Below are 11,529 nucleotides of genomic sequence, written 5' to 3' on the forward strand. Positions count from 1 at the left end.
AATGAGAGCAATGGTATACAAAGCAACTAACCGTTGATGTTTAACTGCTTATTTTCAGGTGGCTTGCATCGATGGAGTACTCGATCGACCGGTGGATAAAAGTTTGATGGTAGCTTAAACTGTGTGAGTACGGCCTTCATGGCTTAAATCTTCCAATTAATTTCTAGTCGATGCTTTCAAAAAGTTTTCCATTGCGAAATGGATGGATATACGCATGTTCCTTCCATTCTATCCAAGCTACTTTTTGATAACTTCAGTTCGCAGACACAGATCAGGCTTTTCCCTATCGTTTCTGACTATAATGACTCCGAGAAATCGCCAGCGAACGCAAGAGCATCAATGTTTACGCTAAATTACCCCGGAAAGGTACATATCGGTTCCATATATCGAGCGTTATTTATATCGTGGCCGAATTTAGGGCTCTCTGTCTGTACCCCTGTCATCTGTACGTCGTATAGATACGAAAATAAAATTCAAAGTTCAGCACTGCTACCGCTGCATGACAGGTTCATTCGACGACACGGTAGGTTGCCTTGTAGCAGTTCCCCCGAAGCTCACCCGCATCGCGTTCATCGCTATGGCGGTATATTTAATACGCGACCAGGTCTGCAGTGCTGTACTTGTAATACGGGGGTTACTGCGCTATAAACACACGGACAACAGAAGTACTGCGCACCCTGTAAATTTCTACTTCTATTGTCCGTGTGTTTATAGCGCAGTAACCCCGGTATCACTAGACGAACTTCCACCAACTGGCCCAACTTGCAGCTCTACTACAGTGCTATAGCTTCGAAATCTCGCCGCAGTAAGAAAACCCGTCGTAATGATCACGACCCCGTTCTTGAATGTCGCGACTTGGAAATGTCTCCGGCTAAGCCTATACACTCGTAATCTCGATCCAACATAGGTTTTAGTAATTTAAACGTATTTGCGAAAATTGCTTCGCGCACTAACGGCAACCTACGTGGAACGAATGTCATTGACCGTCGGCTCTTCCTTTCGTCGAGTTTCTTTCCACTGTTATAGCAGTACACCTCTCTTCATATCGTTCCACATAGGTTCCACGTAGTATGCGTAACATATTTTGCAAATATATTCCATTTGCGTTGTGAAAATGCCTCGAACAAGATTAAGATTGTAATAAGCAATGTTTCTGCTGCTTTCTTTTCAGAGCTGAAATGTGCCAAAGCAGCTCGAAGATGGATTTTCGCCAACAGTGAGCATTCGAGAATGGGAAACTTGGCGTGTGGCGTTGACTGTGACCTTGATAGAGGAAGACAAGAAAGAACAGGAAGAAGACAAACAGAGAGAGATAGAGAAAAAAAATAAGGAAAAGCTCCGGCGCATATCCTGATGGGAACGATACCCAGGAATGCATGCCAACAAGACACTGCATCGGATATTCGCGCGATTGCGTCCCCAGCCAGATACACCTGCAAGAAAAGGCCAAACCCGAAGAGAGATAGCGCAGTTTGTTGTGTTGTGCGCTGCGTGCGACGTATGTTGTGTTGAGACGTCGTTCAAGCTATAAGAGGACTCTATACACTTAGGCATCTTTGAAATTGAGCGTTTCTTCGCCGAGAGCGCCCCCGTTGACAGTTGTGCGTTGTCGTCGTTGTCTTATCTTCCGAGTGGCGTGTGCGTCCGTGGGGTTTACGCATATGCCCTCACCGCGCACGTCGCGAAAAAAAAAAAAAAACTCTCACGCGCTCAGACTATGGCGTGGCGTAGACTTTGATGGCCCCCCCTCTCCTGTTTTTTTCTTCGGATGACCGAACGACTGTGGCTTTAGCGCACTTGAAGCCTTCGTGCGAGTGGCCAAAGGAAATTCGTTTCGGCTCCCTCTGTTGGTCGAGAGGAAAGTGGGAAGGGCACACTTCGTTATCTCAAGATACGCGGCATGCATGAGTTCGCTCATATTGCATTACTGTTTTGCGCAGACAGTGGTCCGGTGACGCAGAAATGTGAAGGAAATTAGAGGAATAATACAGGAATGAGACGGTCAGCAACAACATCGCCGAGTTACACACGTCGGTCCTGTTCTAGAACTACTAAAAGAAAAGAAATAGAAAGCGACTTTTCCAAGTGTCAGCCAAAGGGCAGAAAGGACGTGAAAAAGCAGTGAACAAAGCGTCGCAAAACGAGTCACTCGTAAGCGCAGCAGTTAGCAGTCATTAGCGCGACGTCGGAGAATTTCAGATCTTTGGACCGTTTTTCGCTCGTTACTTCTGTTACTGTCACCTAAATGATCGTTACCACTTCTCTTTGTTTTGTTCTCCGTGTTCTGTTTAATACTTTCTGTCCTTCGTCATTCGCTTACTGTGGCCTGCTTTAATGTCTTGCCTATCCTGCCACAGATATTTTTGCGAAGAGGACACCGTTCTTACTTGAATGGGGGTGGGCAGTCGTACAGCGTCAGCATGCGTCCATAATGACCCTTTAGTTCGCGTAACTGCGTGGAACCAGAGAGAAAAATAAACAAAAGCACAAGCACTACAGATGCGAACAGTTGGAGTGTGCTAGCACATTAGTAAAGCCTTCTTGTCTGTTTCGCTCGTGTTTTTTAATCGTCCAGAGATATAAATCCTGTTAACGTAAGACGCCTCCATGGTTCAGCTGTAGTCACCAAAAGTCCAACCCCGCAATTCCTTTAGGCTTACACAGAGTTTACTGAACTCAGTGTAGCGAGTTCATTCCATTTCGAGGGTACATCATCCGCTCAGACTGTGGCCAAAATTAATTCCAAACAGTGGGCTTGTTCAGACGCTTATTCAGTGAAAACAGTTCCGACGTCGATGACGAGAGTTCTCCCTGCTTTCTTCAATCGGGGGGGGGGGGGGGGGGGGGGGGGGGTTCGTTGATATGATAGAGGGCTCATTACGCCTCTAGAAAGTAAGTTTGGTTAGTCACATGTGATGACTTTTAAGAGTAAGCATTAGGTAAAATATAACGGGATGAAAAAGTAATCGCAATCAAAGCACCGCTCGAGTAAGCATTATGGTTCATACATAAACGGTTTAATTTTAAACCGAAGTGAAACTAACTCACGCACTAAGTGAGTCACGCACTAAGTGAGTAACTTCGTGCACGCCGTGGTCAGACCCCTCAGCTGCACGTTCATTGCGCCAAAATGCTCCGTCATGACAACTAAGCCCGCGATTGTTTCAAAGTAGACCTACGCGTGAAAGCCAAAATATAAAAGCGACCTCAAACGAACAACGCTTATCGAGTGCCAAAATGAAACGACGATCAACGCTTCACGGGAATGTTATCGCCACGAGCACCTCAAGTATACACCTACGCACAGACTTAACTGCACGTTGTTGCGGTGCGGATAACGTCGCAGAGAATAGTGCAAATCGCGAAAGCCATTCCTGTGTGGATTACAGTTGTTTACTTCTAGGACTACACTTACCCCGCAATTTTGCGTGCAGTAAGTGTCGCGGAATATGAGGCATACCAGAATCCAGTCCACTGATTGAAGTATTACGAAATGTCACAGTTAGAGTTTACATTCTTGAGAAAATATCGCAGATTTTGACATTCTAGCCATTGTTGAACAAAAAGAACTAGACATATTTCCGTGATCGACTGCGCTGTCCTAGGATATTTTCTAAATAGGTCGCCATAACTCCTTGGCCGTGAACAGTTGAAGCGAATTTACGCTTCTCTCCACGCGTATAGTCTTAGTGTAAAACCCAAAATTCGGCCACGTAAACGTAGGCTTCAACCGCGCTGAAGTTGCGAGTTAAACGACCCCTGCATGGATGAGCGAAAACGCCAACTCAGATATACTCTATTATTAATAACCAAGGTCCGCTGTACAAGACATAACTATATACTTATAGATAAACTTCCGAGTCACAATTTCTTATTAATTTCATAAGTAACAAACCATTTTCCGATACAAAAGTTGTTGAATAAACGACATAGAGAAAAGATAGTCTCTTTTATCCTGCTTCCTATACGTAGTTCTATGGTTGGAAGCGAAACAACGGGGAAAAATATCCCAGGCTCCAGTGAGCCTTTGCTCTTTGATTTGCTAAACTACGTTACTGCCAGCAGCAGCTATGAGCCTCAAGTTCCTCGATGAGTCAGAGGTTCATCGAGAAGTCACGTTAAAGCCTCTGGATTTAACGTGATCTTGTAATGTACCTCTCATCCTACCTCTCCCGTCTCCACCCACCCTCTCCCCTGCCCTGCGATGCCGGGTACTGCTAGAAAAACATTTAGGAACTCCAGTGCCAACGGAAAGATTCCTGGACACTCCTGGACAACGGTAAGAGGCTCGCTCGCAGCCTGAAGAATTCCTGAAGGACGCAGAAAACGAATTTCACGACGCTAATAATTTGGAACATTCTAATCATTTTTTTCGATACGAGAAGACTTTTTACAATGCGAGTTCGAACCGCTCAGCTTGAAATAACCGCTTCAATGAAAGGTATACCTGCTCGCGTCCCTTATATTACGTCACGTCGTGCCATGCCTTAACCGACGCATGGCGAACTATCAACGAATAAGAATACGATCTCTCTTGCTGACAAACTAATTTCCTTGCTACTAATTTCCGCTTGCTATAAAAAAAAAAGAAATATAGTCTCTCCAGTCAAAATGCTAATCATCACTCACTAATGCGATAGCATTACGGCGCCCTATCATTCAATGAGTCATCGCGTTCTTAGACCCACCTCTATCCAGGTCTCGTGTGGTACTGCGCAACCACTGTTACTCCTCTAATATACAATATAATACGTCCAATATCTAGCCCCGTTCATTGATTTGCTAAATATAATACATCTTTATTTCCCTAAAAAATAAAGATGGACGCAGTGGGTAAAAGCTGCCCCTAAGAGCAGCTTGACAGGCGCCCACAGCCCCCTCAGTACAGTGCAGTCGGCGATAGCATCAAACGCGAGACACTTCGCTAAATGTGGAAGCCCGTACCTATCAACCAGATGGCAAAGGAAAGAAAATAAACTTAACAAAATGCGTAGATTGACACCAAAACTTACGCGCATCGAAAGAAATGTAACGTGGTGGTTCGTTGCTCTAATGTGAATTACTGTTTTACGTAAAGAAAGATGAATTCGAAGGTTTTGTTGTGTAGTTCTTGAAATATCAATTCCAGTTCTACAGTGTTCATTGAAAAGTGTAGGCAATGTATTTGACAATTTTCTTTTGTGTAATTCGTTTTTACATTTACCGCCTTCCAAATTTCTTTATGCCCAGTGGTGGCACATGACGTCACGTTATGCTGAAGTCCGGTAAAGTTGCTCAATAATCTGGCGATTTTCTTTTAATTCTCTTCTCTTAATCACGTGTATCTAGACGTCACACTGCTCCGCTGCTATTCTTTCCGTATTCAGTCGCTCTCAACCGGCAGTGGCCTTTTCATTTTGCTTTTTTTTTGCCGCTCCAAAAAGAAGTAATTTTCTCAACGGTCTTGTTTTATAGTCATGGACACCATATCTGCGCAGCGGCATCTTTTGTGTGTTCTGATACGGTGCCAGCCTAGCATTGACAGTGGGGTCATCGTACTGTCGTTGAATGCTTCTGAAAGAGCAGCAATGCTGGCATGTGGAATAAGAAAATTGCTCGCATATAATGCAGTAAAGATGCACCGAGAAAAATGCCGTCATCGCGAGGGGGATATCATACGATATACACATCTTTCGATTGTTTGATCAGAAAATCTGGGAGACTGCGTAGACTTTTATCATAGAACGGTAAGCCGAACTTCGGCATTGCATGCAAAAACAGGCGCGCCTGCGTTCTTCCTTTAAATTACTGTCAGCCTCAGAACAAAGATAAGAGGGAAATAATATAGCTACAAAAGGATGATCATGGTTCGTAGCTGTCCGTTGCAGTGAATAATGCTTCACGCCATTGTTGTTGGAGTGGAAACGCCTGGTTTCGTCGCTTGCTGTGGTAGAAGGCCCTGGAATGAATCCAGTGTTGTTAGTGACATCACTGCTGTTATTAACAGCAATGCTGTTATGTGTCAAAGCTGCCGTTCCAATGCTGTTGTGTCACGGCTGAAAACTCGTCTCGACACAGTGGGTGATGTAGCTGTGCGAAAGGCACGGCATAAAGGCCTGGCCTAATGACAAATACTGTCGCCAGCCGTGGTTATGTTCTACAATGCTGCTATCTGCAGAACTTGATATTGCGAATACCCTGGGGGTATTCAGAACGTTGCTGAAAGCGCGGACGTGTTGAAGTCCTAAAAGTGTCCGTATGACAATAATAATAATAATAATAATAATAATAATAATAATAATATCAGCACCAATACATAATAGGCCTGCCAAAGCCACATTGGACTTGAAGGGCAGAGCCGGCGGGCAGCGTTTACGAAACAGCAACATAGCGAGCATCACAGAATATGCAGGAACATTCTTTCGCAGGAACATGCGAGAAAAAAAAACCGTAACAGCAATGAGGATAGAAATAAAAGAAAAACTACGTAACTTAAGCAGAAATGTAGTGTGAGGTGGCACTTATACTACAAAGCAACCAAATAGTATTCATGCAGTTATACAGAACTAGAGAACCGCCGATTTATTCGTGCTCAGAACGAGCGATAACATTTGAGATCAAACAAAAAAGGGGGGGAAACGAAAAGTGAGAAGAAACGGGATAGGAAAAAACGCATGATATCAGGAGGGTACAGGACGCCAAAATAAAACCAAAAGGACAAAATTACTCTCTTCACGCTCTATTCTTATACGTCAGCACCTATACTCGTCAACACCACACGCAGCGGTGATTGGGCGTCTATAAATAAAAGCGAAGCTGCCCGTCTCTCCAAACGTCAAATCCTCTAACGAATAATAGGCTGACACGAGGCAACATTTATTTATTTATTTATTTATTTATTTATTTATTTATTTATTTATTTATTTATTTATTTATTTTGTAACAACAGGGTCCACGCAGCACAAGCACCGTCGTAGTAGAATATTACAAGAAAAAAATGCAACGTATGAACGGACACATAGCAAAAAATACAATTATTTATACAATAGAAGGGTGCTATTAGCAACAAAAATACAAAAGATACAAGGATAATAAAAGAAATGCACAACACACCCATACACGCAGGCACACACACACCTCCAGAACACACACTGTGCACATACGGAATGAACTAACATTCATAATAAAGCTTTTACCAGACTTCGAGCCGGCTTGCGATAGACTATACGCATCGACAACTGAAACAGTATACCGTAACATTGTCCGAGCGTCTAATCATTAGCATCTCGGACAGTATTACGGTAGCATACATCATTAACGATTGTGCGAGTGCGTCTTATAAAACGCCCCGGTGCACTGGAGCGGCAGAAACGGACGAGCAATCTAGGCAACACAACCACCACAGTGCTCGAACATGCATTAACAGCAACTTGAATAAATAAATCCCTTGCACAGTCCTCTCAACGCGTGAGCATTCTAGACAAAACACATCAAGTGTGAATAAGATAGCTGAAACCGCCAAGTCAATCGGGTACGCAGACTCCTTTGACACACGAACACATGCGCACCCTGAACATACGACACGTCGGCCACGCAAGACTCGATCGCTACTCGAATCAAGGCTGCTGCTCCTTGCACGTCCAGCCGAGAAGTTGACGGAGCTGTCAGTTCAGGGCATTGTACGCCGCCGCCGCGAGCGGCCACGGGTCGCGGGACGCTGGAGAGCAGCGGCCTTCGAAGTCGTCCAACTCCATGTCCCAGAGCACGACGCACGGCTTCGACAGCACGGTCAACTTTTGTCGGATGGAGCGAGGAGTCTCCAGCGCCAGCTTCACTGTCCTGGAGGCCGATGCGAGGGTGCAGTACTTGACGGGGTCCATGCGGACGTCGAACGCCCTGCACACTTCCGAAAAGGCGCGCACACCCGCGGTACCCGTGTACCTGGTCGGGTCGGCCGGTTCCATCCGCAGGTCGGTCTCGGAGCGGTTGGCGGCAGACTTGAAGGCTCGCACCTGTTTGCAGGAAACGGGGTACACACACAATGTTGGAATATGCCCTCAACAAAGCTGTAATTCAGAACAGGCGCCGTAACCTGCCACGTAACCTGCCAACTCGCTGGTCCAGCGGCTAGAGCGTCACGTGGTCGCGGGATCTACTTCCAGTAGCAACAGGTGCATTCCTGTGGAAAGGGCCATTAGATAGCAGTAGCGCCTTGTGTTTTCATCGAGCTGTTGTATTCTTATCATTGAGAGTTTTCATTGTGCTGGTAGTCGATGGCAGCGGCAATTTCGGCACCATTTGATCTATCATATGCAGGCTGCCGTCCATGTTAAGAGAAACCTCTAGAGCAGTCGAACACGTTACAAAACAAAAGTAACCTCTTACAGTTATAATTGTTATCGGTTACTTGTATGAAGTAACCCAATGAAGTAGTTGTATACAACTGCTTCAATCAAAAACGATATTGACTGCAGTTACTAATTCTACTGGCCAATGAAAGTAATTGAGAAATTATGCAAAAGTAATTGGTTATTTCTACGTTGCTTTTCTATTAACATTTATTAACATTGCACAGATATAGTATAAATAGAACGAGTTGGCCTATTCTTGTTCTTGAGGTAGCCTACTCGAAGCGGCGGACACCGCTTGCACAAAATATTATTATACATAATTGACTCATTACCTTTTTAACTAATTACCTTACGGCCAATACTGCAATTCACAAATTCTAGCCGGGGAGTTCGCAAGGCGGATCCACTTGGAACGAATTCTCAGGATGACACCAGTTTCGAGATATTAATTCCGGAACTTAGCGGAGAAATACATTGGCGTTCCAATTACTTTTGTGCTTGCATGCATAAAACGACGTTTTGTTAAGAAGGTAACCTGAACGCCAATGCATTTCTCCCCAAAGATCGGGAATTAATGTCTCGAAACTGGTGTCATCCCTAAAATTCGCTCCAAGTGGATCCGCTGAGTTAACTCTACGGCTACAATTTTTAAATTGCAGTATGGGCCATAAGGTAATCCGTTAGGCAGTTAATTAAATATTTTTTTAATACTCAATCATGCATTTCATTTTTTGTGCATGTAACGTCCGCTTCTTCGAGTAGACCAGCTCACGAACTAGAATTGTGTTATCTGCCAGAGGCAACCTTTAACAATTTTGAAAGTGTTCGCTGAAACACCCGATATAACTCTAGTCGAGCGAAGAATGGTGATTAGAAGTGTAAATCATGTGTTACCCTGCCAAATGTATCTACTACAGCGTATAAAGTGACAAGTTTTTTATATAATCTTACAATTTAAGTGAAATCGTTACATTGTTCAAGAGAGTTTTGCATAAATACTACTCCCAAGTTATATGTGTGCTTCATACCGGTGTATATCGGTTTTGCATGCTTAGGTTGCTCTGATTTATGCAGTTTCCTTCACTTTGACATCTGTCGCATTAAAGGGTTGCAAAGGGGACGCTTAACATTTTTTTTCCTGATTTTTCGACAACTCTGTAAATAAATAAATAAATAAATAAATAAATAATAGGAGTGCGTTCTAAGGAATCTGTTCTCAACAATCGGTATACTTTAAGTTTCTAATTAAAACTCAGCATACCGCATCAAATTTGGTTCTCTAGAATTCGAGCAAGACAGTTACTTCGCTCCCATGCATTTAGATAAGGGATTCCCGAGGCAAAGCGTGTTCTGAAAGGGAACGCAATCTTACAAGATGAAGGTACCAACCTCGAAAGAAATCGAGAAGCATATCTTGGCGTTCGGAGCAAGAACCTTCAGCGCGAAAAAGACCGGCGCGACCGCGTGGCCGGGGCAGTCGTACTGAAAAGGGTCAAGGTTCCTTCGCCTGTGGGACCTGAGGAGCAGAAAATCGGCGACCTCGCTGGCGGCGAGCAGGTCCACTCCTCGGCTCACATCCTCGAGCTCTCCGGGCACAGTGACCGTAAGCATGAAGCGCGACTCCAAGCGGGTCTTCAGGAACCTCAGGAGCGCCGTGTAGCGACGAACGTCGGATGCGGACCCGCAAGGTCCTCCGGCGTACGGCCAGTCCAGGTTGAGGCCGTCGTACTTGTGGCTCGTGAGCCATCCGTATGCGGCCTCCCCGAAGAAGATCACATCGCGACCACTCTGGATGCTCTCCGAGAACTCGGCCGTTTCCGGCTCGCTCACGAATAGCGTCAGCAGCACCCTGATGTGCTTCCAGATTCGCCGTACATTGGCGGCTATCGTGAAACCCTGGTAGATCTCGTCGAAGAGCTTGTCCCTGCTCGCGATCCTCCCGGACGAGTATTTGGCCGAGTGGTACAGCAGGTGAGTGCACAGCGAGTGAGGGACAGTTCCGAGCCTGTAGCGGACCTTCTTGAACTGCCTGTAGGCGGAGTTGTGGAATACGCAGAAGATGGGCACCATGCTGGGGTCTACGTCCCTGCTCCGGTTAGAGTGGAGCAGGTGGTCGGGAACGTACCTGCAGAGCAAAATTAGTCGTTTCCGGGCCGCCGGGAACGACTGGATGGGATATCGGCGAGCGTTTCTACGTTGTCGGGAGTCGGTCGCGCATATATGTGCACGGTCTGACTAGATGACTGGAGAGACTGCACCTCGGTTGTGCGTCCGGTGTATCATCATTTGTGTTGCATGCTTTTGATTTGAGTCGTACGCAATTACACTCTAGCCTCTGTTAGCCCTACCTTTCGCGCTTTCCTTCCTCCATGATATGTACGGATTCTCCCTCCCTCCCTCCTTCTCTCACAGAGGTGAGGCGCAGGCGCATAGCTATATTAAGTGGGATGCAGATGTACGTCAGCACCATTCATCATCAACGAAAGATGAGGCGCAGGGGAAATGGCTACTCCGTCTTAAACGCCTTTCCATGGTTTCCGCCGATCAAAAACAAAAAGCAATAACAAAAAGAAGAAAACGTTGGAGGCACGTTGATGAACTGGCTTTACTCAGACTATTAGACCTATTTGACTCTGTTGGAAACAGTTCTATGCGGTTTTAGAATGACTAGTACAACGGATCTGATGCTTCTTGCGCACACCGTACTTACACCAATGACGGCCGATACATTTTTTTAAAATATGTACGAAAGTCGGCCGTCGGCAAATATTCGGGGATGCAGTTTGGCCCCCGCCGCCACACAGTATACCGACCGCAGGAAGGATGCCACGAGGTGATGCACGAGGTGGAAAAAGATGGTGCCGATTTTATGAGGACACATAGAGAAGCAGGAATGTCCGTAACGACGGAGATAATACAGGCGAATGCAAAGGAAGTCGCAAAAATTCGAAGCGTCACTCGGATCAAATTCAGGCGCCTGTCTACTGCGGCATGCCTTCGAAAGGTCTACTTCGTTGAATCAGGTCATAGCGTTTAGAATCAGTCAGTGAACTAGCTGGGTCGCGGTGGCATGGGATGTAATTCCGGCAGATGTCATAATGCGAGCGTTCCGAAAGTACATCTTGGCGATGTTTCTTTTTCTTCTTTTTCTTCTTTTTTTACAGTCCAATAACTTTTTTCATTCGCCTTACATTTGAGG

The 11,529-nt window shown here is 45.4% G+C and overlaps 2 protein-coding genes across 3 annotated transcripts in view; one reads left to right on the top strand and one right to left on the bottom strand.

The window, feature by feature from the left end:
* Positions 1 to 1,466, top strand: part of LOC126521422 (uncharacterized) — a 198,266-nt gene extending 196,800 nt beyond the window's left edge. For both annotated transcript variants that reach the window (XM_055066002.2, XM_055066003.2), the window contains exons 13-14: positions 59 to 123; positions 1,172 to 1,466. In XM_055066002.2, coding sequence (XP_054921977.1) covers positions 59 to 107 — 49 coding nt within the window. In that variant the 3' untranslated portion in view covers positions 108 to 123; positions 1,172 to 1,466. The remainder of the gene's footprint in view (positions 1 to 58; positions 124 to 1,171) is intronic.
* A 3,321-nt stretch (positions 1,467 to 4,787) lies between these two features.
* LOC126521432 (chitotriosidase-1-like) lies at positions 4,788 to 10,671 on the bottom strand. Its single transcript, XM_050170130.3, has 2 exons — positions 9,720 to 10,671; positions 4,788 to 7,991 (listed from the first exon to the last, which is right to left on the bottom strand). Exons 1-2 carry the CDS (start codon positions 10,398 to 10,400, stop codon positions 7,644 to 7,646), a joined length of 1,029 nt encoding a protein of 342 aa, XP_050026087.2. The 5' UTR covers positions 10,401 to 10,671; the 3' UTR covers positions 4,788 to 7,643.
* Between the last annotated feature and the right edge of the window lie 858 nt (positions 10,672 to 11,529).

The sequence above is a fragment of the Dermacentor andersoni genome, chromosome 6 (genome assembly GCF_023375885.2).
Source record: "Dermacentor andersoni chromosome 6, qqDerAnde1_hic_scaffold, whole genome shotgun sequence".
Taxonomy (NCBI): domain Eukaryota; kingdom Metazoa; phylum Arthropoda; class Arachnida; order Ixodida; family Ixodidae; genus Dermacentor; species Dermacentor andersoni.

Coding starts and splice junctions, on each gene's coding strand:
- LOC126521432 (XM_050170130.3), bottom strand. CDS start 10,400: ATGGTGCCCATCTTCTGCGTATTCCACAACTCCGCCTACAGGCAGTTC. Junction 7,992..9,719: donor GCTTCTCGATTTCTTTCGAG/GTTGGTACCTTC, acceptor TCCTGCAAACAG/GTGCGAGCCTTCAAGTCTGC.